Below are 27,411 nucleotides of genomic sequence, written 5' to 3'. Positions count from 1 at the left end.
AACAGGCAGGCTTATATACTGGTGGTGATGAGGTTGATTGGAGAGGTGCTGAAAACAGAGAGGGGAGGGGGGAGAGAGAGAGGACGCAAAGCGCCCTCCCGGCTCCAATAATGGAACTGCAGCGCAGTATATGACAACGTCGTCCTCTTCAGTTTCTCAATGAATGTAACAAATATTTTCTAAATTGGTGGGTTTGATTACAGAACTGAGCGGTTTGTAGATGGCCCCCAGGCCATACTTTGCCCACCCATGTCCGTGTACTACAACCGCACTAATAAACAATGTTATTGTTATCTCCTTTGACATTCTCAATCGAACCTGAGCATTGTTGTCTTGAGTGAGTGTACATATAGAATTGATAAATTGATAATGAGGCTCATTATTAATTAATTTAATCATTAAATGAGCCAAGCAAAGCTATTACTGCCTTAACCATTGAGAATATGTATGAATATTTAAAGTCCACATCACACATTTTCTATTGTATGGCCTCATTGTTTAATAATGGATATGGGACATTTGCCCTAATAGGCGGTAAGTGGTGATTCCATCCCGGCTTGGTTTACTGTACATACACAACCGCCGCTGAATATTCACTCTTACACAGGAAGTCATTTTGGGGTTATGTAGCCCAGCATCAGGTGTATTTGAAGCACTTCTTTCTCACCATGTCATGTGATGCAATGATGATGACTTAGCCTGACTAGAAGTGTTCTGCATGTTTGAGCGAGTGAGGAAAACTGAAAAAAAAAAAACGCAGCAGCGAAGAAGTCTATGGGTCTGAATATCGAAGATGAGGTTGGAAGTCTTTCTCCAGTCAATCCGTGTTAAATTATAGATTAAGGCTCAGCTCTGGCTGGTTGGGCCCAGGCAGATGCATGTGCTTCAATGTGCTCTGCCTGCTGCTACTCTAGCCTCACCTCCATGCCTTATTAAAGTCATAACATCAAACATTGCCTGCAGATGAAGAAAGAGATTGAATGAGTAAGTGAATATTCTTATTGTAATATGCCCCCTGTAAGGCTGTTTTCATGTAGAATCATAGATAAGACATCACTTCCCAGGTCATCAATGATTGTTTATTTCTAGCAGGTAATGTTTAGTTAAATTGGTATGATTTGAGAGTTGTGTATTTACAGTCTCTTTCTTATAATACATACATTATGTATTTTAAAAAAAAGTAACTTAATTTCCATCCAATTTGAAGTTACTCTTTTTTAAAACTCGAGGTCAAAGTGACAAATGATAAATTATTTTTAAAGGCCCTGTAGAGTTTTAGAGCACCCCCTTGTCAGCCGTGAGTACGTGTATGTCATGGAGAAGGCGGAAGAGCGAGAGGGAAAGAAAATAAGTCCGACTTGACATCCAGCATGTGGACAGGGGCTTCGTGCTGGTGAGGCTGCTTTAGAGCACCACGTTGTTGCATTGTGGAAATTGAGTATATAGATACTGTATATTTTTTTCTACAGTTAGGTCCAGAAATAGTTTGAAAAGTTTTGATGATTTTGCCTTTGCCACATGGATTTAAAGTAATAGCATTATGTAGAATATTTTATATTGCTTTATGAAAGTGTGTCAATTTCCAGGAGCTCAAAAGTACTTGGACAATGTATACAAATTTTAAAATATACCAATCATTTTTAATACTTATTTGCTGTCATACCACATCATGCGTGTCAAATATCTAAAACTTGCAAGATAGTTCATCTTTGTCAGTTGTGCTGTCAAATTTGAATACCACAAACATTAGATTCTGTAGTTATTAAAACTTCATAGTATCATAAACATACACCATTGCCACTTTCAATGTCTCAGGCATTTTATTTACAAAAATGTGAATGTAATTTTTTTATACACTAATGATTTTATCACAGGTCAAGTTATAAACAGCAGGCGAGAAATTCAATACTCTCCAATGAATGAAAACTCATTAATTATTGTGTAAAAGTATATTTTTTTTTCGTCAAGCAGCATCAATATTTGTATTTTTGAGAGGAATAGCATGCAATAGCAAATCTCATCAGGCAGGCAAAGGCATTGAAATTAGTGACCAGTATCAAACAAGATACAGTACATACTGTATAGTACATGCAGATTCAGCGCTTTCCTACAGTTATCAGTATGCTGTGCAGTCATACTGACAAAAGTCAGACGTGATAAATAAAAACAACCATATCATATTTACTTTTTTTTCCCTTACAAAATATTGCAATTCAGACATGGCTCAATTTTCAGGAACGAATAGAAACCACCTTGAGATCCATATCAATAAAATATCCGCGCTCCTTTGTCTTAGTAGTACATCAGTAGTACTGATGTGAAACATGCCCTAAGGCTCAGTTCAGCTGCGAGTATTGCGAATGTATCCATGCAGCAAAAAGAGAAAAAGTGAGGTAAAACAGTCAAGCAGCAAATACATCACAATCAGTAACAGGGATAGGAATCGAAAGCCAGTTCCCAGTAATTCGATTACTAGGAATCGTTTTCTTGCTTGCCCAATGATTCTGCTTATCGATTCCTCTTATGTCGCAAATGTTTGATGACGTGACACGCGAGAAGTGTATTTTGGTTCTGAACCTTTCCAACATGTCGTCAAAGCAGAAGCACTATCAAGTTCGACTATATTTCATGCGAAGATGACACCGAGGTGACTTCTGCAACACTTGCAAAGCTTTAATTTAAGGAGGAAGAACCGGGCACGATAACGATATAATGTATATCGTAGTCCGATATAACCCTCTATCGCAGGGGTATTAAAATACAAAACTTAAGGGGCCGCATTTTTTTTTCAATATGTCAAAGGTGCATTTATCGAAGTCGGTCAGGTCACACGTGACAATACTGTAGTATACTAATCAAAACGTCCTTTTCATTTAAACACAACAAAGAAGGAAATACATATTGGGGTTTCACACGTAGTGTGTGTGGGTGGGTTTTTCTAAGATATTCCTGTACTTGTGCTCTTATGCTATAAGACAAAGTGTACTACTTCTGGTAGCAGAGAGTACCTAACTTTCAAAAATAAACATCACGCAAAACAGTCTAATGACTTATTCTGGTGCATCAAGTAAGTACTCACTTGTCATTGACGCAAACAGCCGAAGGAACTGTATAATCCGGTATATTTTTATCATCATGTCACGTAATGTTATATATAAGGGTAATGACATCAATGGTATCATTTGCATGATTTAATTCCCTCACCAAATGTGAATCGATAAGAGAATTGTTAGAGCATCAGATGGATAAGCAGTATCGATAATGGAAACATATTGGCTAAATTCTTATCAATTCCCATCCCCATTCAGGGAAATGATCTACATTCAAGATGGTACAAAACAGCAGCATCCATGACAAAACATTGTTCACATTGTGTCTCTTATGTTTAAGCATTTAATTCCCCACAAAGGTGATAAATGAGAAAAGTGTGTCAATTGGGAAATTTCACTATATCACAGAGCTGCTTCCTTGCCCTGAGTTTGACAGTGACACTCATGCAAGGTGAAGCTCAACAGATAAAACAAACGTTTCATGTACTGTACCTCCTTAAATAGCCACCTCTGTTCTAACTGATGCTGTACCTGCTACAGTTGCGTCATCTACTTGAACAAATACACGTCTGCGCTTTCTTTAGACAGAGCAACCCATTAGAAGTGATTTGTAAGGAACAAATACAATAACTGAATAAGAGATATCAAATAGACAGCATGGTCTGACATCTGTGCAGCAAGTGCAAACGTGAATAGCATAAACCGATTACAGTAAAGCTCACGTCATCATGAACATCATCAACCTAATGACAGAGCCTCCAGCCTACCTAATGGGTTTGTTTAATTGCAGTACTACTTTGGAGCGCTTAAGTCAGGGCTGGGCACAGTATTTACATGATCAAGAGTCCTGTAATATTTGTTGCATTCATGTCGCCTTTTTTAAAAGAAACGCCTCGTGCTCTTTGCAGTCAACATCCGCTATTGGAGGAAATCAGTCATTCACATTTTTAAAAATAAGTACTGCATGTGTTTGATAATCACAGGGTAAGGAAAAGTATTTCAATCATTTTGGAGGTTGAACCTAACCTTGTAGTTGTTTTACTCCTTTGGTCCAGCTGTGGTGTGACTCTAAATTTCACACTTGATGACCGTTTGACCCCAAGTTTGTGTTTTCCGCTGGCTTCACATTGGACTCTTGGCTGTCTTCTACAGCCTCAGGACTCTGGCTGGTCACTGAGGCATCGTGTGCATGCTCATTAGACACGCACAGTTCCTGCCACTTCTTTCGGTTGGCGTCTATCCCTTCCACCATTGGCTGCAATTTCCTGTTTAGCTTAAGCAGGGACTGCGAATGAAAGGAAAATGACAAACAATTGCATAAAAGCGATACATACATGAGCATTGAGATGAGGTAATTAAGTAATACCTTATATAGAGGTTTACAGATGCCGTCTATCCAATCTAACTGTAAGGCAGGTAACTCATCTTTGCGATTTCGATCAAATATGGCCTACAAAGACAACAAAATGATATGATATGATACTCCTCTATAACATTAAGTGCACCTGTATTTTAGCTACCAAGAACCAGTGTACACCGATACAGTATACAGTGGATCCCTTCATACTCACGGTTCAGCACCCACGGATTCACTTATCTGTGGAATTTCTCCCCCCCCCCCCCCCCCCAAATTTTTCATTTTCTTTTCATTTTTTTCTTTTTTGGGGGTAACCAACTCCAAAATCACTTATTGGTGGTTTAACCCCGCTTAATTAAGAATGTTTGGGGTTTAAATTTTTTTTCCAATGCAATTATAATGGGAATTAATTATCTACAGATTTTTGCTCTCCCTGGTCCAGCCCAATCCCCCGGGAATAGTGGGGGTCCACTGTACAGTGGTGCCTTGAGTTTCATTCATTGCGTGACCATGCTTGCCATCGTCCTCTTTCCAAATTGAAATGCAGTAATATAAGTTGTTTTTCGCAGTGGATAACGAATATATGCATGTGAGTATTGTTATGTTGTCTGACATCTTTGCCCGTTTCATTAGCTCGCCTATGGTGTTTTACATTGTGTGTTAGCATTAAGCTAGCGGACTGGATTTTATGTTTGTTTTACGTTTAAACTTCAACTGGAAATGACAAGAAACAACCTGAAGCAAGAACTTGGCCTCATTCTTGAATAAGTGTTCACTATACGCTGTCACCATTTAGAGCTCGTAAATCCGTTTTTTGCTCACAACTCAAGACAAAAAAGTTGGCCGAGCGACAGATCTTGAAAAACCTCTGAAGTCGGATCACTCGTAAGTCAAGGTACCGCTGTACAGTGTTCCCTTGCTTTACCGTTCATCGTTTGCACGAGCGGTATAGTGGATGACTTCATATCTGATTTATCATACGTGTCAAATTATACTAAGTAGCGGGTGTTCTTACTGCTGGGGTGAGCTTCAACTCGACCTTTCTCTGTCTCCTTGCTCGAAGAATTCACTCGTCACCAGCTCAGCAACCTGAACGGGCACATTTTACTGAAATGTGATACTGCCATTGGCTCAGAGTCATGCAAACTGCGAGGAGCATGCAATATTGTCGGGCCCAAAGTAGCTGTAGCTTTTATTTTTTTTAAACCTCATTCTCACTACACCCTAAACTTGTTTGTTGCATATAAGGCCCCAAATGCTCTCATGTCCCTCATAAACATTGAAATATATTGTATTTTATTCTTATTCAGGGTATGCAAATATTACACAACGAGGTATTTATGGGTCAGAACAACAGGGACGATTTATTAAATTGATTGTGCACAAACACACAGCAGGACAAAGTATGCAAATTATTGGAAACAAGCAAAATTATCCCATTCGGAAACAAATATGTCCCGATTTGTAAGTGCACAAACCTGTTTGGATATCTCCCACGGCCGAGTGACCGCACCCAAATCGCAGGCAGTCATCAGCATGGATCTGCCAAATACCATCAAAAACCTCACTGAGAGTAAGTTATTGATTTCTGGACTCTATTTTTTATTTTGTACAAAATACCTGAGGGCTTCTCTGTGTTTTTCTTCCGTCCAACTGAATTCTTCAGCAAGTACGCTCTCATAGAATTTGCTCCTGCGCCTTTCCCAGCAACGATAGCGAGTCAAGGACACAAGGGAAGAAAAGCCTCTATTCAATGCAGCAAAATTTTCCATATAAACATGTTTTGTAACAGAAGAATAGATTCGTTTTCGTTTCTTACGTTTGTCCTAAATGCAATGAAAAGACTACTTACTCAAAGTGCAAAGTAAGGTCTGTGGAGAGAATGGCCTGCTTCAGTAGTTGCATCATGTTGCTATATTCTTTCGAGCAGAGGTTTGCAAAGATATTGTGACCCTGAAACATAAATAATACATAAATCCTTGTACAGTATTGCAGGCAAGGACGAGTAATAGTGCCTGAAATGTTCCCTTACAGCAAAAATATTGGCAAATTCATCGCTCATTGTCTAATGAAGTCCCCATTAGCAATGTTAATAAGCAACACACAGTGACATTTTCTGCGCTCTGTTAAAACAAACCAATAGATAACACTGCTCTTAAAATCAATCTCGTGTGAACTGGACACAAAAGTCTCAAAAATCTTTTGGTGGTCGCTGCCACAGGAGACTGTCTCGACTATTTCTAATCACTAAAAACCTAAAGAATCAATTTTAGACTGATCTCCAATGTTGTCTTGTTGACTAATAATCACAGTCAGAAATAGGGAAGTACATTTTTATCCCATTAGATGTATTTTTGTTCAACTATCTATGCCAGTGACATATAGTGACAGAAGAACAATTAAATGCTAATCCTCATTTTACAGTATGTGACATTTTTGTTCAGTGGTGTGTCGTGAGATTTTCTCCAACGTAAATTGTGCGCCCCGGCTTAATAAAAGATGGGGAAAACTATACTAATGTACCCCAATTAATTTTTGTACTGCAGTTTGGTACCTTTCCCTTTATTCTATAAGCAGTACTTTTTAGGGTACCACCCCAGTGACAAACCATTGTACTTGTACTACTTATAAACTTAGCCCTCTGCACATTGAGCGATGTGGATGAATGCGACTGAAGTGGCCCATCGCGAAAACAAATTGCAATTGGCGACTCTTCGCCACACATCCAGCGATTGACCACCGCACATCTACTGGCGCACTACAACGGAAAACTGTGAGCATGTATCGAGTTTTGTAATACATTTGTGTTAGTTCGACCATATTGTGTTAGGAGAATGAGGCACTAGCTAGCAATGAGACGGCCTTTATCTTGATCTAAATCTTGTCAATTCAAACACAACATAAGTTAACATAAACAAACTGGAGATGTGGAGCTCACCTCACTTTGCAGGATCATGACTGCATGATTGAAGTGATGATGTTCTAGGGTTGCTGACGTCCCATAGAGCAACGCCAAAGCAGAACCTGTCCTGCATACACCGTCATCGGTCATCGCATCAAAAGCAGAATAAATCTCGAAACAGCATCACTGTACTGAGCTCGGGCCTCACTTGGCTTGAAATGCATTATTGGTGCCTCGATGGTCCAGATCGTGGCACAGGCAGCCAACCATCAGCGCCAGAATTTCTGCCTCAGATAAAATGCCCTGAAAGCTGGCTGACTGTGAACAAATATATCATTTGTTATCCTGACAAATATGGAAAAAGTGGTATTTATCGTGTAGTGTGCCTTGTTTAAACTGTGGAAAGGAGACTTGGCGTCAAGGGGGTAAGTGGACGCCCATGGCAGTAAAACATGAGATGGGGGCAAGGGAGCAAGGTTAGGGTGAACTAGATGCTAGAAGGGTGCACTAAAACTTAAAATATATGTTTAACTTGAGCACATTTATGACTCAGCTGTGAACGGGGCACACGGCTTCACATGCTAATTGTTCAAGACAACACAAATAAATCAGGGTGGATTTACAGCTGTGTGGAACTTACTGTGATCATAACAAACATGCACTGGGACACGTTGAAGGCGTGCCTCCAGTTATGGTAGGCCACAGTTCGGTAGTTCTTCCTCACAGTGAGAAGCCAGCGACACAAAACCTAAGTCAAGTATAAATAGTTGGACACTTAACACCATTTTTTTGGGTATGTTTTTTTGTAGCATAACAAAGCTACCAACAATTTCTCTGGATTCAGTTCATCTCTGTAAATTACAATACCATGGAACATGTAGAGTATTTCAGTAGTTAAATTGTAAATAAATTCTAAATAAAGTGAAACTCATATAGATTAACCACACACATCGTGAAATATTGAATACTTTTTATGGATCATTTTGAGGATTATAGTTTACAACCAACGACAACCCCAACTTTACCATCTCAATAAAGTAGAATAAGAAACATTATTTAAAAAATAATTGAAATATTGAAATCAGGTCAGACTTGGTCTTCTGAAATATATATATTTTTTTAATGCGTTTCATTATTTGGAATTTTTATTAACTAAATCTATATAATATACTGTATGTTTCACTTTTTAGAAGGAACAACTAAAACATGATAATTCTAATTTTATTGAGATGCACCTGTACATTTGAAGCACAAATATGTAAGAATTGGATTTCAAAAGAGCATGCTCAACTTGATGTATGATGTACTCGCGATGGTACAAACTCCACTTAAAAGGTTCCGGTGTACTTGTATTTACCACAGTAGTCTACGTGCAATGTAAACTTCCTAAATGTAGGGGGGGGGGGGGGGGGGGGTGTCTTTTTACTGTGACTTTAACTGGAACTCACCTCATAGTCTATTTTAAAGGTTTGAACCACACCGAGTTCCAGGAACATCCGGAGAGAAGCGGTGATCATCGCGTCGTTGTCCAAAGAGAAGTCGTTGAAATGGAACTCGTCAATGCCAAGCTCGCAGCTCAGGGGGATCTTTGCTGCCTTAAGAGAGAGAGAGAGAGAGAGAGAGAGAGAGCGGGTGCGGGTGGTTGCGACAGAGCTGTCAGTCACGTGCTAGCCAAAGTAAGACCAAGTAAGCCAAATACGACTGAGCTGAGTTTTATTGCTTTGAAATATACCAGAATCTGATGTTTCTATTTGCGCCGGCTGGGATTACCTTGAGTCTGTCCACTTCTACCTTTGAGCACGTAGCGTGGTACGATAACATCTGGGGAAAAAAATGTATGTAGATTAATACAATTGTAATTGTCATGTTCATCCTGAATTGATTTTGAATTCAGTATCGGACATGAGGCTATCGCTTAAAAAAAACAAAAAAACAAACAAACAAAAAAAAAACAATCTGTCCAACAATCCTCATGGTAACAAAAGCTCCACTCAGTATTTGCATGACACAGAACCGCCCACCCAAACTGAGCAATTTCAACCAGTTTGTGACAAGTAGATATTATGTATGTAAGTAATTCTTTACCCTTTTTTACTATTTACCCTATATTTTGATGGAACAATATTGGAGAACTCTTATTAAGACACCTGTACAGTAAATTGTCTCCTTTAAATGCTGACAAAAAATTAACATTCAGTGTGCTCCTCCATAGCATGATGAGACCTTCTTTCTGTCTATTATTTTTCTGGCATAATGTTGGTCATAAACTGGAGATTATTATAATGTATATATCAGAATAAGATATTATTGCAATGTATTTACTATAATGGAATTTTTTTTTTGACAGTCATTTTTTTTTCACTTTAGCGTAAGATAAGAAGTCCTGAAAAAATGAAAGGTAGGACAATAGAAACATGTTCAAACCCAACAATTATTATTCAATAGAATATACCCTGTTAGCTTACAGTTAGTGTGTTAGCTATACTCACGTCCAACGCCACAGACTGCTTGGCCCACGTCTTCTTCACTTGATTGTACATCATAGTGTTGTTGATGCCAAGTCCACAGAAAATCACAAATGCCTGCACACAAGCCAAATAGCAGAAGGGAGAAAAAGGTTTGGCATGCCTTTAGTGCGCAAAATCTCTCGAAAAACATAGTGCGCTCCAAATATTTAAAAACCTCAAACAGTCTCTGATCGGCATCGTTGAATGTCTTCCTGTCGAGACGATTCAAAATTTGTGCAACCCCTGCGGAGCAGAAAATTCACGTGAAATAAAACTTTTAATTGTTTAGCAAGCACAATGTTGATCAACAGAGCACATATAGAAAACCATTTATACTTATCACATCTATGGATAATTTGAAGTATTATGTTGTGCCACATTAGCGCGTCATGAGAGCTCATCAGGTGTGTCCTTTGATTCCGTTTTGTGTTCAATTTAACAAGCCCAGATTTTACACAAAGTAAATTTGTGTGTAAAACAAGTTGAGATCCTTATTATTCAATATAGTGGACCCTTGCATACGCACGCGCCGTTTCGCACCTGTGGATTCACCTATTCGAGGATTTCTTTTTTTTCAATTTGTTTTCCAATGTTTTCTATTTTTTTCATATTTTTCTATTTGTTTTCTTTGTTTTTTTTCCTTTATTTTTTGGGAGGGAGCAAGCCCAAAAAGGCTTATTGGCGGCATATCGCGTTTATTGAAGAATTTTTTAAGTCAATTGTTCACGTATTTTTGCTGTTTGCGGTCCCCACCCCCTGCAAATAGTGCGGGTCCACTGTATATATAATTTTGGTGACATTTTTGTTTGGTAGTGTGCTGTGAGATTTGCCTAATGTAAATTATGTACTTTGGCTCAATGACGTCTGGGAAACGTATTCTTCAATAAGAAAAAAAAAAGATTAGTTGATTAACTGGTGACCCTGTACTAGATGAGGAGTAGAAGATGGATTGTCAGTCGATACAAGACTGAATACCTGCTCATTTCCCCCTGTGGTTGATAAAGTGAATTTAGTCCAATGTTCATCCTTAATAAGGATTATGAGTTATGGTTATTTATACACAGTAATTTTGCAATTGAAACACCAGTTTGGAATATAGTAAATATAGAATGCATAATGGAAAGATAGTAAAACAGCATCACTGCCTCTAAAGCAGCATTGTCCCTTTTCATCATGACATTTTTTTTAAATTGAACTAATCTGGGAAACCCACCGATAATCTGATGAGTTCTATTCCAGATCGGCACACACAACACTGATCGGATATGAAATCCTGAGGCTTGGTCCGCCTGGAAACACATTGTGATGATGTCACAATTACTCAAATCCTTTTGAGCGAAAGTAAAATCTTCATAAAAAAGAAGAACAGTCCTAGTACTCAGATTAGTCAATGCTGAAGTGATAAAATTCCCAAATTAAATGAATACTTAAACAACGTAAGCAGTGTTAAAAAAAAAGTTAGCATTAAGATTACCTCGGCGTCAAAGCGCGGGTCCTGGCACACGTCGCTGATGTTAACGGGGAGTCCCGTGGAGGCCACCAGCTCGGCGATGCTGTTATTGATCAGCCAATCAGAGCACGACAGCTTCTCTATGCTAATACTGCATATGGATAGAGTGCCACAAATAAAACATGTGGGCGTTCAAAACACAACAGTTTACATGGTGTTTTTACTTTTTGGTGTTTAGTGTAATTACCCATATTGCCTGTTTGTTTGTTTTTTGTTTTTTTTTCTGCCTTTTTCATCTGTGATTAATGTCACCTGATGTCATGATGCATGTTGCTCAACGGCGACATCAGCTCAAACGTCTTGGAGAACTTCACAACCTTACAGGAGACATCGCGGTGAGCAGTATTTAACAACAAAGATGCTGCACAAGGTTTTCATTTGCTCCTCAAGAGACGCAAAGACCTCTTGATTATCAAGGTAAAAGCTGATAAGCAGCTTTAATTGAAAAGCCTCACTGGTGACTCGATGTCCTCGAGAAGAAGTACAGAGCAGCGTTCGCACTGCAGGAGGGTCAGCGCCCGTTGCATGATCTTCCTCACGATCTTCTCCAAATCGGTCTGCTCCTCAAACAGATCGTTGACCACCTCCAGTAAAGCCTGAGGCAGCAGAATGTACTCTATCTAGAACTCTTAATATATGTACAGTATGATGCCATCTGCACTCGAACAGCTGATGGAATATATTCGCCACACAATGTTATACCTATCTCACCTGGGTAAATAAAGCTTAAATAAACAAATGTATTACATTTATTCATTGTGTGAATGCTGTTTATACCATCGCTCACCCTGCTCCTTTCATACTCCTTGCGAGACTCCGAAAACAACTTGGCATTGGAAATGGATATTCCACAGAAGGGTAGATACATTTGCAGCACCTAATTGTAAATGTATAAAAAAAAAAAAAAAAAAAGCATTTGTCATCTTCAAATGTCAGAAAACTCACAAAAAGCTCGTGTGTTGTGAGTGTGAACCAGTTATGTGAACTACTCAATCCAAAAGGTTTGTTTAATGTTAATACAAGTATTTAACATCAAGGGGGTTTAAACAGGTCAGATAAACTCAAATGAGCACCAAAGCCGATGCGATAACTACATTCTGCCACCTTGTGGACAGCCTCATAATCACTACTTGAGGGTGAACTGGAGTTGCACTTTAATTGAGTGTAAATTATTTGCAAGATTTTCCCAACTGTTTACTTGGATTCCCCACTCCTGTAATAAGCTGTATTTATCATGTCTTCATCAATGTGCAGAGAGAGTAGGTGAAGAGCAGCAAGAAGAGCATCAATGCGGTCAGAAGAAGCAAGCACGTCTTGCTTGGAGAGTCAGTGAATGTTTACACTCAAACTGCTTCCCTGCTAGATGTTTAATGTTCCATATTTCGTCTATCGCCTTCTCTCAGTATTTCCATCTGAATGGCCTACTGGTTGCTGGCAATGTAGTGAATAAGAGAGAAGTCCAGAGAGTTCATCTCACCTTTTCATCGTCCTCAGTGAAAGGCGTTCCTGTTGGATTCTTGTTGATGGCTTGCACCACGCCGATGACCTCGCCGTCACTGTTGCAGATAGCCATGCAGAGAATGGACTGAGTCTTGTAGCCCGTTAACTTGTCAAGCTCGTCGCTGAAGCGGTGGTCCTGCGAGGCACACAAAGCACATATCATGGAAGCACTCATAAAGGCCCACTATTGCATAAAAAAAAAAAAAAAGAAAATAGATTTACTTTAGTTTAGCAGCCTCGAGAGCACTTGTGAAGATCACCACAGTCATAGGACATTGTGGAGGACAGACAGTGATATTACACACCACTGTGAGCCATTAAGCGTGACATAAATGTGGGTAATGATTTTAGTTATGTCGCAATAATGACACTCAACGTGGAAATTATAAGTAAATGACGCAGCGAGCGCTGACTCGATAGACGCCACAGTCCTCACCACGGCATCACCTCGAAGTTATTACAATGAAACATCTTTTTGCTTTTTCAGCAGATTAAAACAAACAATGCGGCAACGATGAAAAATGCAAATGCATATAGCAAACTCAATTGGACCAAACAAAATGTTTCATCTGTACTGAATAAATAAATACAACATATATATTACATTATAAATAAATAAATGCAACACTTGTCTTGAAGCCCTTAAATAATAAATGATGCAAGTGGGACCTAGCATCTGCAAACAAAAGGTTTATTTCCCTCACAAATGTGTTCAAATCTGTTTTATGGAGTGCAATGAAAGTACATCATCTATCTCAATCCCCGACCCCACCTGTGTGGAGTTTGCATGTTCTCCCCGTGCCTGCGTGGGTTTCCTCCCACATCCCAAAAACATGCATGGTAGGTTAATTGAGGACTCTAAATTGCCCGTAGGTGTGAATGTGAGTGCGAATGGTTGTTTGTTTGTATGTGCCCTGCGATTGGCTGGCAACCGGTTCAGGGTGTAGCCCGCCTCCTGCCCGGTGATAGGTGGGATTGGCTCCAGCACCCTAGTGAGGATAAGCGGCTCTGAAGATGGAGGGATGGATGGATGTTCAAAAAATGGTTATCAATAATGTTGATGTACTGTAGATCTCATTGGCTTGTGCAAGCGGTTACAAGGTATGTTTGCCAAATTAGTCATGGCTGAGCTACTTGCTCGAGTGAGTACGATTCTATATCTAAGATACAATTTATACTGTCGTCGCTTTAAGGCAAGGGTGAGGAACCCCATGCATTTATTTGGTATTTTTTTACTGATTAAACAAATAACGACTAAGCAATATCACACGAGAGGGAGTTTTGTTGTACTCACCAACATTTTGAAACCGAGAGCTACTTCTTGGGTAGTGATTTATGCAAAGGGATAATAGTTTGATGTACACTTCTGGGGCTGCCTCAACTTCAACTTGAGCGTATTCACTTATTCACTACGGCTGAAAATAACGATTACTTTCCAAATAGAATAGACTGATTATTATTATTTTTTCCATAAACTCGATTGTGATTCAGTCACTTGGTTTGGTCCGTAACACGTCAGGAAATAGGCAAAAACGTTGATCATTGTTTCCCCAAGAAAAAGCGGATGTCTGCGAATGTCTTATTTTGATCAAACACAAAAGATAATCAGTGTGCTTTCATGAAGGAATACAAAAATATGAAAAAATTTACTGAAATTCCAAAGAGTTGGACAATTTTAAGTGAAACAATGGCTCTAAACGACGAATCGGTTACGAATCACAATTTAATGATCGATGAGTTTTCGATACTGGATGAATTTTGACAGCTTTAATGATGACTATACAGTATGTACATTGTACTATGCTTTACTGTAGGTCCTCCTTCTTAAGGATAAACTGCATATTTTATAGTGAATTTTCCTATAGTGGCAAATAAGAGCTATTTTATGGAAGTGCGCTGATCTCATTGGATTACGCAAGTGGTCATCGTGTAGTGGTCGTTAATGCAGTGATTTTTTTATTTGATCAATTGAAATACGTAGCGCACATTTACCTCGTACGCGTGAGGGATGTTGACGGTCTCTCCGTGCTCGGCCACGTATCCAATGATGCCCTTCCCCCAGGGCACCTGCACCTCGCTGGGGTTGACGGTGCAGGAGGACGGCCTGACCGTGGTGCCCGAGTGAACGTCCAAGACTTTGGACACCAGCGTCCTCTTGTGCGGGGGTCCCTCCACGAGGAAGAGGGAGCACCTGTCGGCGTCCACCAGGATGCAGGCGTTGATCAGGATCTTGTAGCTCAGGTTGTTCAGATCCAGGTCGTTGGAGATGTCCTTGACCAGTTCCAAGAAGAACTCCCTCTCGTTGGTCTCCCTGAGGCGGTACTTGTGGTCGGTGGCGGTGGACGCGTACTGGGGCACGCTGACTCTGGACTCCAGCAGCGCGCTGAGGATGTGCGCCGTGGTGGGAGGCAGCGAGCTGGCTTTACGCAGGAGCGCGCGTCGCCTCACGCTGGACTGGGGGTCGTGCTGGCCGAAGCTGGCGTGCTCGTCGTAGGTCCGGTGCGCCACGGTGGCTTTGGAGCGGGCGAAGTTGCGTCGAAGTTCCACGTGAGACGACCGGCGCCGCAGAGCGTCCGGATGGGCCGGCCAGGGAGAGGGCTGCTTGGCCGGGGCGCCGCCGCCGCCGCCGCCGCCGCCGCGTCTCTCGTCGGCCGCGCAGGTGACTTTCGGAGCCCGGTGCTCCCGCAGCCACCTGCTAATGTGCTCGCACTTGGCCTTGCGGACCAGGTACTCCTCGAAGAGTTCCGGGTGGCCGTCCAAAAACGCCTCCACGTCAGAGTAGTCAGAAGTCATCACGGTGGGAGATGCTGCGAGGAGCGAAAGACGCGCTTGCAATGCTGGAACATGAGTGAAGCCGAGGCTGTGCTGTCCTCCCAACGTGCATCCATTCATTACCCATGTGAACGCCATCTTCCAAACGCCACATGATGGGAGGGGAGCGGAGACAGGTGGGGTGCGCGTTGATGGGAGCCACAGGTAGGCCTACAGAAAAAGAAACCAGGCAGGTACATGTGTGTCGGCAAAAAAGCACCGAAAAGCAATACTTAACTCATTCAATTTAGTTGGGAAATATTATTATGAGTCATGAAAGAACACATTTCATGATAAGATGAAGTTGATGAACCAGTTAATGTCCGTTAATTAGCAGTTGTCAATCACGCCTTCATTACCGGCATCTACAGGGCCGGGGGTAGGAACGTTTGATGTCATTAGGTGGATGGATGGATGGATGGATGGATGGAAGGATGAATCCCTCCATCAATCTTCTATAACAGTGATCTTCGGTGTGGCATGGATACCACTCGTGGTACGTGGGCTCCCTCTTGTGGTACATGAATGAATCACTGCCCAAGTACAGTTCAGTTGTATTTAACATTTAAGTTCAGAATATTTGCATTTTTTAAAGAATTGTTAAACATTTATTTGGAAAATTTTTTTTAATTAACTTTTACATGCAATATATTTAAATTGAATCATTATAAGTAATGTACCTGTATTTGGGTGCAGTGTTAATGTTCAAACAGTGCTTAATGTACATTCCTAAAACATATGCATTAAGGCATACATTTTATTAATAAACCCTTTATTCATATATGTATATATATATATATATATATATATATATATATATATATATATATATATATATATATATATATGTTATATATTGATTATATTTAAATATGATCTATATTTTATTGTTTGTTGCTTTTGATGCACACGTAGGCCTAGTACATACTGTTTTTTTTAATTTTGGACCTGATGGTGGCACTTGGAGAACTAAGTCGTCTTTTTTTTTGGGGGTGATACTGGGTGTCAAAAGTTTCAGAACTGTTCTATACCATTTATCATAGGTCACATATAGAGACAAACAACCATTCACTCACATTATCACCATAAATGTGTGGAAACAGAACCCACACTGCCTGAACGTTAGGCAGCGTGGGTTTAGGCAAGTGAACCGCTACACTGTCAGTGACTCCACCAAAACCGCGAAATGCTTAATATGATATAATAATACACATTTGTATATATTTTTTTTCATGGCCCTTTGAGGACTTGATAAAAGGTTAATTGGCCCTTAATAGGAAAAAAGTAATGGTATAATCATGTTGCCTACCCACTGCTGCACAATTGAATGGTAAGTGATGTAAATATGTTGCAATCAATCCCTGGTGTACCACATTAAACATTAGCATTGTTACACATGAAACACACTGCAGGCTGCTCTCCACATTTCCTGTTAGATGCACTGTACTCATCTTTTGATCTTGGGTTGCACTGTTGAACATGACTGTTTGATAACATTAAGTACTGCGTATGCCTGACATCAACTGAACACATTCATCTGGCTTGTAAACCAGACTGTTATAATTCATGCACATTCTCTTGGAAAATAATTTTATTTAAGGAAAAGAAATATAGGCAGCACGGTGGACGACATCCCAAAAAAACATGCACGGTAGGTTAATTGATGATTCTAAATTGCCCATAGGTGTGAATGTGAGTGTGAATGGTTGTTTGTTTGTATGTGCCCTGCGATTGGCTGGCAACCAGTTCAGGGTGTACTGCGCCTCCTGCCCAATGATAGCTGGGATAGACTCCAGCACGCCCGCGACCCTAGTGAGGAGAAGCGGCTTAGAAAATGGATGGATGGATGGATGGATGGATGGAAAAGAAATATATTGACCACCAAGATGAGAAAAGACAACAACTCCCAGACAGCCCTCCTGAACAGACTCCACCACATTGGCGTTGCGCGCTCACCCCTCCAGTGGTTCGATTCTTACCTGTCCGGCCCCACCCAGTTTGTTCAAATGAAATCATTCAAATCCCATCCATCCCCCGGTTCTTCTGGTGTCCCCCAGGGCTCTGTCTTAGGTCCCCTCCTCTTTATCACCTACATCCTACCTCTTGGCAATATTTTCTGTAAATTCAAATTGCACTGTTACGCGGAAGACACCCAGCTCTACCTGTCCACCAAAACAATTGCCAATTCCTCCCTCAGTCAATCGCATCTGTTGTTATTATTATTATTATTATTATTATTATTATTATCATCATTATTACTACTACTATTAGCTGTCCTCCTATAAAATACAGCTGACGAAATAGCAAAGCACATCGTGAACGCTGAGGCGTTTCACATTAACTTATGCAGTTTGATTTTTCCACTTCAAATGTGTCTGAGCAAAAAAATTTAAATGGTAGGAAAAAATAAATAGCTCCAGATGGGCATGACCAAGGAAGTCCAACAAAGTAACATGAAGTAAGGGAACAGACAAAATGAGATACTTGTACACACAGGGGAGCCCAAAACAAAGAGGCAGTGACATAAATCAAAGACTGCCTGGATTATAAAGAAGATGAAGCGACATCTGTGACACAAGAAAAATGTAGCAAAAGAATATAAATGTTGGATATAACATTGTCTCTTGATGGCAGCGCTGTGGTGCAAGGTTAGCTTTCTACTTTTGTCGCTAGGGTGCATTGGAGTTTCGATTAAAAATCCGGCGACCCTACAAAGGATGGATGGATGTCTTTAAAGTCCGCAAAGCTATATTGTCCTGTGCAGGCAAGTACAGCTAGTATATGTTTTAATCGTCATTCGTGTCAGGTGAAAAAATGTCTTCAACGGTAACTTTAGGATTTCAAGATGTTGAATCCCTGTTTCTTTGTGTAACCACATTTAAGCTTTATCCTCTCTTTATCCTATTCCTCAAAATAAGAAAGCCACTAGAATAATTCATTCATTGCACAGTGGCAGGAATTGGAACTTTTCCATTGGACCAAATCTATATAATTGGTTACCGGCCTGCTAGACATTTATATTTTACTGAGACTCTCAAACTCTTCTCGTGGGAATCCCACTTAAAAAGCACAATGCAGCAGTCTTGTTGCACATTGCTGCTAGCCAGCTTCGAGTCATTGGCGAGGTAGCAGCAATTTGTACATTGTAAAATGTCCAACGCACAGTGCACTGTATGCTTACATCTTTGAACAAGATGTAATGGAATGCTAATGTGACCCATTGTTTCACCGCATGGTTGCTGTTGATTGGCAGTGGTGGTTGAGCATATAGGCGACTTACAATTGGCTGGCGATGAGTCCAGAGGTTACCCTGCCCCTCGCCCCAAGTCAGCTGGGACCATGACGTTAAATAGGACAATCGGTATAGAAAATGAGTGGAATACAAGGTGTCTCAGAAAAGTTCTAGGACTGTTCCAGATAACGCTTAGCTAAACTTTGCACAGCTTACTGCGGAAATGTTAACTCACTTGCGATTCTCATGAGGACACGCGCTATGGATGGATGCTTCATGTCTTGCACTTCACTAGTTCATATTATCACCTTACTGCAGTAATTTAGAATTCATGGCCTAAGGTGTGGAGCATGTCAAATCAGATCAAAATTCTGATTGTTTTTCCAAATTCTAATGATTTCCTCGGAGTAATGTTGAAGTGGAGCCTTGGCATGTACCTTGTTTCGATTATGTTGCATTGCAGCAGAGACAGTGAAAGATGACTCCTTGTAACCAAAACCAAACTCCTCCGAGGCCGGTGTCTGGTTTCAGCAGGTGTCCAACACTGCTGGCTTGAGCTTTAATTCAGCTCATAATGTGATTTAATCAATCCGTGACACTGTAATATCATTATTTTCACAGTATTTTAATTCATCTGGACTCAGTGACTCCATGCCCTTGTATCCTTACCGCCTGCTGCTGCTGCAGCACTGTTAAGCAACACTATCCTTCAACTGGACAAGGTGGACTGGCTGCGCACAACTGTAACAAGGTAAAATGGAGTAACATTTGTGCAATACTGTCATTTCTTTTAGTCTTAAAATTCTGGAGAGAAAATGTGTCCCGTTGTGTCATGTAATGACGCATGGCTGACATGTGCTTCTTAAACACGGCATGTCGATGTATAGCCAAAATGAAAATATTTTCATGCTCAAACCGCATGTTCAATGTTTACTCATATTGAACTCATACAATGCTAGATTAGATGCATATTCATGCATTGTTATATTAAAAATGGCATTTTGTTTCATTAGAATTAAAGGAAATATATGGAAATAAACAGGGATATGCTGTATTAAATTCCAATGTAATTTGTTATTTTGTCATAAAAAGCTAGTGCACCATGCAGGTACCACAAACAGTGAAATTCTGTCACATTTGGCTTATAAAACTAAAAACACAATTGAAACAAAAAATAGACTGAAAAATTATCCAATTGGGAATATTAGTAAGCATTCATTATTTTTTTTTTTTTTGTGGGGAAAAAAACACAATTGAATTACATACTAAACCAAAGTAAATGAGTGAAGATCTCATAAGTTAATTGAAGTAACATTTTTTTTTTCATTCTATACATTCTATACTTTGCCCATGGAATTGTTTTGGCAGGCAGATGGCATCCCCCTCAGGAAACGACAGCATCGTACCTAAGTGAGCATACGAACACGCGCGTCCCAAAGCTAACAAACGAATGAAAACAAACCATCAGTTTCCTCTTCTCTTTTCACAGGCAAACCAAAAGTAAATGTGACATCAGTGATGTCACAAAGGAAAGTGATGCACCCCTTAATGATCGGCTGTGAGTAATCCTGTTTGTATCAATATTAGCTATACAATAAACAACACAATGACATAGAGTAATTATCTGTCTGTCTTAGCATTCCAAACCCCACTGATGTAAATATAGTGTGAGTATGGCTCTTAAAACAATTCCTTGTCAGAATGTGCTTGCAACTGAGCCCAACTTGAGCACACGTTGACTTAGATGATTTCCAAACAGGGAAAGAGAACATCCCTATGCATCCCACATCTCCCGCTTTGCCATGTTCCCATCCTTTCGGTCGTCAGGAGATCCTCCAACGGGAGTCAGGACAGCGGCGTTCCCTTTCATTAGCCCCATCGTCCCGACTACACCAAAGGTTACTGTGCTCAGCAAAACGAAAGGTACAAAGAAAGTACTTGCTAACGGTGTCATCATTGAGCATCAGTAATTTACTGTGGTTTCCCCATTCAGGTGGTCCATACAGGCATGAGGTTATGGAGACACCCACGAGGGCGAAGCCAGCCAAGTGGACAGGGGAGCTTGGCTTCTTGGAAGTATATGAACTTTGAAATATATTTGTACCAAATGAACGTGACCAGATCTACACATTCGACCTTTTCCGCTCATTTTTGTTCTCAGCGTCCAAAACCCACGAGGGGAGTAAGGCATGCTTTGTACGCCGCGCCCTCAAGGGCCGTGTTGCCCAACCCCAAACTTCATGACGGGGATTTGACGGCTTCCGAACGGACGAGTAACATTTTGAGGAATATGGATAAGATGCACTGGATCACCTCTTATCAGATGCACTACAAAGGTAAATACTTTTATTGGTCCTTGCAAGAAGCCAAAATCGAAACTGAATGCAACTCTATGCTGTTGTAATGTCTTCTATGGACCTATAGTGTCCCGAATCAAGTTGAATGATGTCTAAATGGAGTACACGTTCAGATACAAGTGCATAATGGTTGGTACCCTCAAATAGACAGCTTTTGGACTCTTCATATTTGACATTTACTGTGGAAAAGTCCAAAGCCACCGGTATTGTGGTTTTAATAATCATTTCCACATCAGTTCTTTTGGCACAGTAAATAATAGGACAGATACAATCAGCAGAATTATACCATAAAAATAAAAATAGTAAACTGTATCTATTTATGTATGTACAGGGTGATTGAACAGTAACTTATTCATATGTTGTAATATTTTTTTGGGTATGTTCCATGATTAAAGGAGCAAGTGTATTCTACCAAACCAACGAAGACGAGAAGTTATGTCGTCCATCCCACGAGAGCTCCTTGTGAAATCAGTTAATGCGGTTCCCAGGCGGCTTGAGAAACTAAACCAGCTAATGCTGGCGAACCATATGGAATTTGAAATAAAACTCCACGCAATACACTTTCTTCTCATGTTCATTTCTTGTAAGAATTATAGTTCCGAAATAAATTACAAGTACTTAAAAATGGGGAGTTACTTCTCAATCACACCGGTATATATACTGAGATGAGATCGTTCATGACGAGAAAGGGCAGCGCTTGAAACAATCATGATAGGTTGAGCATGTGAATGTTTTCTAAGCATGTGACTCAAGACAAAAACAATAATATTGGCTTTAAATTTAAGAAAGCTTTATTAATCACTTTTTCTGAGATGTTTGGAGGCCCCTTGAAATCTCAGGGTCCCGGACAATTGCCTGTATTTGCCTCATGATAAGTCCACTTCTGATGCTTCACTGAGCCACATCGTTGTTGATCTTGCTCTATTAAGGGTTGCAGCCAGCTTGTAAAACTGATGACTTCAGGGCAAAAACGAGTGAGCCCGCTGGGAGGACTTCACATTCTGCACCACTGGGAGCAGAGGTGAGAAAAGTCACAATGAAATCCCCACAACAGCATTCCACTGGTCCCTAATGAGAAGCGTTTCTTCCAGAGAGAAAGGTCTATTTATGTGCTTGTTCCCTCTAAACTGAGACAAGAAGCAAGAAGAAGACAGGGGAGAAATATGAAGAGCACTTACGCTGACACGTTTTTAAACCCAACGGCAAACCAAGGCGCCCATCGAAGCCAACGTGGCTCTCACACGATGATGTGTGAATGCAACGACGCAACGGATCGGCACCAAATTGTTCCTAATCCCTCAAACGCTGTTTCGGGTGGAGCAGAAGCCACCGAGTCTTCACGCACAACTCAAGTGGAGAGCAAGGAGGAGGCAAAAGTGCATTTCGATGAAAGCCCCACAAAGCCTCCCGCGGCGACAAACATCCAAGACGCCAAACGCAACCTGCCGCGGCTTCGTGTGCTGCCTGGCATCGCGCCCGTGGGACGAGCCGCTGGAATTCGGGAAGGTGAGCCCGGCGGCCTTCTGGGCCTTCAAAGCTCTTATTCGAGGTCAAAGGCCCATCAGGCCTTCAACAGCTCCATCAAGTACGCTTCTCTCAACCTGAGGGACAATGTGTTCGTAGGCAAGAAACACAACTTCTACGGCCTCAACTGTAACATCATCCACTGATAATCTCGTTCCCCCACTTTTCGCCGCCTGTTATGGTAAATTGTAGTCAAATTGTGCTAAATGTACCAAGTGAAATTTTTACTTTAAATACTTTGAATGTAGAAAAATCACACCTCGAATATTAAAGTAAAAGGCAAACATTCAGACGAGGAAATGAAAAAGAGCTCAAAAGCGTTCTGTGAAAAGGTGCTTTGCAACACAACGTCCTTGAGGCTTTGACCCTCAGTTTGGATTCATGTAACATTCTTTTCATTTTCCTTTTTTCTTTTCATTTTTGATATCCGACCAAAGAAAACCACGGACCAACAGTTGCAACTCTTCTCTTTAGGGCTCAAACCTTCTCCCGCTCCTCCTCTGACGGGAACTTGATGATAAACGGGATCACATTGGTTCATTTCTTCTCATGTGTGCGGTTTCAAAGGACTTTTATGCACATTTATTTTGATTGAAACACAGCACAGAGACTCTGATGATAACCTGCAATAAATGTTAGGTTGTTTTGTCTCCTCTGTCTATTTGTCTGTGCACAAAATCAGCAAAACCTTTCCCTGACAAATGCAAATTTTGTAAGAATAAATACATTCCCAGCCACTCGGACAGACTAATGATACATTAGAGATTGTACACGTGCACATTTAAGGATTTAATGTAGTCCTAATGAATGTTATGTTTTGATTGACACTATTGAAGTATTTTCCCCCTCTTAATTGCAAAGAGGATCTATACAGCAAAGTTGGAAAATAAGTTTAGCGCAAACGACTCTAAATCAGTCCGGCATGCATTCCAATCGCTGACTAATTACAAGCTGAGAACAATAGCACACTAGCCAACGACTTGAATACCTTCTGCTGCAGATTTGAAAAGGACACTTTCACACCACACGCCCACCCGGCCGCACCCGCGACCACAATCGCACCTCTGACCTCTGCGTTAACCATCCATGAACAGGATGTGAGACGCATCTTCAAACAACAAAAGATTAACAAAGCGGCAGGCCCGGACCACGTGTTCCCCATCCTGCCTCAAAGTCTGCGCGGACCAGCTCGCTCCAGTCTTCACTCAGATCTTCAACAGATCTCTGGAAATATGCGAAGTTCCATCCTGTTTCAAACGCTCCACCATCACTCCAGTCCCCAAGAAACCTGCAATCTCGGGTCTGAATGACTACAGGCCTGTCGCTTTGACATCTGTGGTCATGAAGTCCTTTGAACGTCTCGTGCTGGACCACCACAAGAGTGTCACAGATTGCCTACCAAGCGAACAGATCTGCGGATGATGCAGTCAACATGGGACTGCACTTCATCCTAGAACACCTCGACAGTGCAGGGAGCTACGCGAGGATCCTGTTCGTGGACTTCAGCTCAGCGTTCAACACCATCATCCCTGAACTCCTTTCATCCAAGCTTCTCCAGCTCAGCGTCTCACCTGCCATCTGCCAGTGGATTTACCTTCGCCACAGCTGCCCCTCACGTTGTCCAGCTGCCTTGTGTCAACCGTCGAGACCTTCAAGTTCCTGGGAATTACAATCTCCCAGGACCTGAAGTGAGCGACCAACATCAACTCCGTCCTCAAAAAGGCCCAGCAGAGGATGTACTTCCTGCGGCTTCTGAGAAAGCACAGCCTGCCACCGGAGCTGCTGAGACAGTTCTACACAGCGGTCATCGAATCAGTCCTGTGTTCTTCCATCACAGTCTGGTTTGGTGCTGCTACAAAAAAGGACAAACTCCGACTGCAACGGACAATCAAAACTGCTGAAAGGATTGTCGGTACCCCCCTACCCACCATTGAGGACTTGCACGCTGCCAGAACTAAGACAAGGGCGTGCAAAATCCTCTCGGACCCTCCGCACCCCGGTCACCAGCTCTTCCAGCTCCTTCCCTCAGGCAGGCGCTACCGATCAATGCAAACTAGAACTAGTAGACATTCCAACAGCTTCTTCCCTCTTGCGATCAACTTCTTAGACAGCTAACCTATAATTCCATTACAACAAGCTGGCAATTTTTTGACTTGAGTTCGTTGTCACATTTCTGTGGGGCCAATTATGTATTACTCGTGCACTCGCTGTAGTTGTCTCGCCGTGCTGCACTATTTGCATATACTGGCCACTCATGCCAGAGGAGCATCTGCTCCATTTGCACACTGATTGAGGAGCATCCGTAACATTTGCACAACCATTGTCCGAGATTATCGCACTACTCGTCACTTTAAACCACATACACTCCTTGAAGTCTCAGCGCCCTTTGCACAATGGTCATTGCACCGGACTATTGCGATATTAGTCATTCGAACTGCTCTAAGTGCTAGAGGACTCTGCATCTTTTTGCACAATTGTTTTTTGTCAATGTCTTTATGTCTCCAAAGTGTTCTGTAAATTGACTGTCTGTTGTACTAGAGCGGCTCCAACTACCGGAGACAAATTCCTTGTGTGTTTTGGACATACTTGGCAAATAAAGATGATTCTGATTCTGATTCTGATTCTGAGTAATCCATCTCTACACGGGCATATTAGTTGCACGAAGCACATGAAGACGATACTTGAATTCGTGTCATGTTCGCTGAGGCATCTTTTGCTTCAGGTCGTTGATGTCCTCCATCTTTGTTTGATCCACTATCTTTAACCTAATAAACTATGATCGTCATTGTGCCTTTTTCTCAAGAAGAAACGCACCTGAAATACACTAATGCAATGCGATCGAAAAACTTTGATGACCACTGAGTATATTACGTATATTAGGTGTTGCCGACAGCACCTAACAATTCTATTAAATGAAATGGATAGGGAATATCTTGCTTCTCTGAATGAGTTGGCATCATTATAATCCTCCCTGGTTTACCTTCCTCCATGTTGTTACGGTCCCTACGGTTACGGTTTTTCTTCTTCTTTTTTTCATATTATAAGACCCCCAAGATCTGATTTCAAGATCTCAACAGACTGACCATGTGTACAGGTAAAAGGTCGTCAGAAAAATAAATATACAACTAAAGTACAGACTCTTGAAAAGTGCTCTTGAGCAACTAAGTATTTGTACTTTGCACCGCTGATTATAATTAACACATTAACATGAATTTACATTTCCTTTGTAATAAAGTAAAAAAAAAAAAATTATAAAGAGACTGCGGACATCCTGTACAATTTCTGTTATTTTATTTTTGTATTTTTTGGAGTCACCCATCAATTTGAGGGCATTTTAACTGCAAAGGTGCAATTCAACCGCATGGTCAATAGATGGCAGCATAACTTCACATTTTCGATCTGCTTCATAGGGATGTTACCCGACGTGATTGATGACACATAGTCAATATAGATATTTCACATAGTCAATATAGATATTTCACCCTCAACATTTACACTTAAGTCACGAATGGAAAGTTTTCGTGACCGTCACCACGTAATTCATTCATTGGGGGGGTCCCCCGACAAACGACATGAAAGCACTCGGCGGAAAATACAAGCCCCGCCCTCTAGGCTTGTCGTCAGCTTCTTTCTTAACTCTAATTGGCTCATATTTGGATCAAACAAGGTATCCGCCTTCTGTATGCAGCGGTGAGCAGATGAAGTTGTTTTTTTTTCTTTCTTTCCCTATCTTAGTGGAAGCTGTGCTAGTCTTCGTGTCACGACCCAGAAGGGAGTCTACTTCAAGTCTACTTCATTTAATATTTCTCCTGTCATTTTGTCTGCCACTATCTTTTTATTGTAGCACTTGCAAAACATCCACCATCACATCACCAGAAAATCCACATCTGCAACTCTGCCAAGGTGAGTGTGCTCTTTCTTCAAGCTGTCAGTCATTCCTGTTTTTAGCACCATTCCCCCCCCCCCCCCCCCTCCCCAAGTGGTGTAAAGTTAATTGAGAGTTTTATTCTCTTCTTCTCTGTTTTATTTAAGAAAGTGACAGCCTTGGCTCACATATTCTGGCATGTACAGTCAGCCATTGAGTGCCTCCCAGCATCTCACACCCACTATGCGTGACTGCTGGAGCACAAAATATCATTTCTTTCAGTCAGTTTTTCTCATGTTAGTCATGAGCAAGCACCCACATATTTCAGTAGAAATGCAACACGCAGACTTGCACAACTTTTAAGGTCAACGTGACTGGCTCACAGTCACACAAGCTGGAATTTCACGACCAACACAGCATCCTTTGGGTGCCCTGCCGGACAGTGGAGCCTTTCAGGTAATGCTGGTCAGCTCGCTTTGTGGCTTACTGGGGATGTGTGCTGCTTATGAATTGGAAATTGAAGGCGAAAGCGAGTGTGCATGTCAGCTTCAACGTGGCGAAACTGTGTGTTCCCTCCTGAGTTTGTCATAATTGAAAATGCGGCCTTGATGGATGCTAGCCTGATAATTTCGACAGTCACCATGGGATAGGCGGTACGTTGGCCTAGTGGATAGCGCATCCACATCACAGTTCTGTGGTGGTGGGGGGTTCGAATCCGGTCCCCAAGCATTCCTGTGTGGAGTTTGCATGTTCTATCCGGGTACTCCAGCTTCCTCCCACAGATTGACTGAAGACT

The 27,411-nt window shown here is 41.2% G+C and overlaps 3 protein-coding genes across 3 annotated transcripts in view; 2 read left to right on the top strand and 1 right to left on the bottom strand.

The window, feature by feature from the left end:
• Positions 1–1,513: 1,513 nt before the first annotated feature.
• On the bottom strand, positions 1,514–15,794 carry pde11al (phosphodiesterase 11a, like). Its single transcript, XM_061777710.1, is given in 21 exon segments — positions 1,514–4,335; positions 4,417–4,500; positions 5,423–5,445; positions 5,448–5,496; positions 5,886–5,949; positions 6,028–6,105; positions 6,260–6,360; positions 7,346–7,436; positions 7,518–7,627; positions 7,950–8,057; positions 8,758–8,904; positions 9,080–9,130; positions 9,799–9,891; positions 9,992–10,059; positions 11,030–11,105; positions 11,291–11,417; positions 11,579–11,643; positions 11,782–11,922; positions 12,114–12,203; positions 12,804–12,962; positions 14,819–15,794. Coding segments are annotated over 21 exon segments (2,853 nt in total). The 5' UTR covers positions 15,737–15,794; the 3' UTR covers positions 1,514–4,125.
• Positions 15,730–23,588, top strand: LOC133480061 (uncharacterized). The gene is made up of 10 exons (XM_061777711.1): positions 15,730–15,802; positions 19,491–19,620; positions 20,238–20,279; positions 20,359–20,427; positions 20,507–20,536; positions 20,629–20,792; positions 20,863–20,945; positions 21,031–21,205; positions 22,156–22,247; positions 22,318–23,588. Exons 3-10 carry the CDS (start codon positions 20,242–20,244, stop codon positions 22,894–22,896), a joined length of 1,230 nt encoding a protein of 409 aa, XP_061633695.1. The 5' UTR covers positions 15,730–15,802; positions 19,491–19,620; positions 20,238–20,241; the 3' UTR covers positions 22,897–23,588.
• Positions 23,589–26,466: 2,878 nt separating this feature from the next.
• Positions 26,467–27,411, top strand: part of osbpl3b (oxysterol binding protein-like 3b) — a 30,570-nt gene continuing 29,625 nt past the window's right edge. Inside the window, exon 1 of the mRNA XM_061777527.1 lies at positions 26,467–26,653. The gene's annotated coding sequence lies outside the window, so the exon portion shown is untranslated. The remainder of the gene's footprint in view (positions 26,654–27,411) is intronic.

This window comes from Phyllopteryx taeniolatus, chromosome 6, assembly GCF_024500385.1.
Source record: "Phyllopteryx taeniolatus isolate TA_2022b chromosome 6, UOR_Ptae_1.2, whole genome shotgun sequence".
In the NCBI taxonomy this organism is placed as follows: Eukaryota; Metazoa; Chordata; class Actinopteri; order Syngnathiformes; family Syngnathidae; genus Phyllopteryx; species Phyllopteryx taeniolatus.
Note: the sequence above shows the minus strand (reverse complement) of the source record. Positions and strands in the feature narration are given on the sequence as shown.

Bases quoted from the DNA above. Each gene is read 5' to 3' on its own strand.
- LOC133480061 (XM_061777711.1), top strand. From the start codon at position 20,242: ATGGCATCCCCCTCAGGAAACGACAGCATCGTACCTAA. The intron at 20,428-20,506 runs GTGAGTAATCCT...TGTCTGTCTTAG, and splicing joins GCACCCCTTAATGATCGGCT to CATTCCAAACCCCACTGATG. The intron at 21,206-22,155 runs GTAAATACTTTT...TGCTCTATTAAG, and splicing joins TTATCAGATGCACTACAAAG to GGTTGCAGCCAGCTTGTAAA.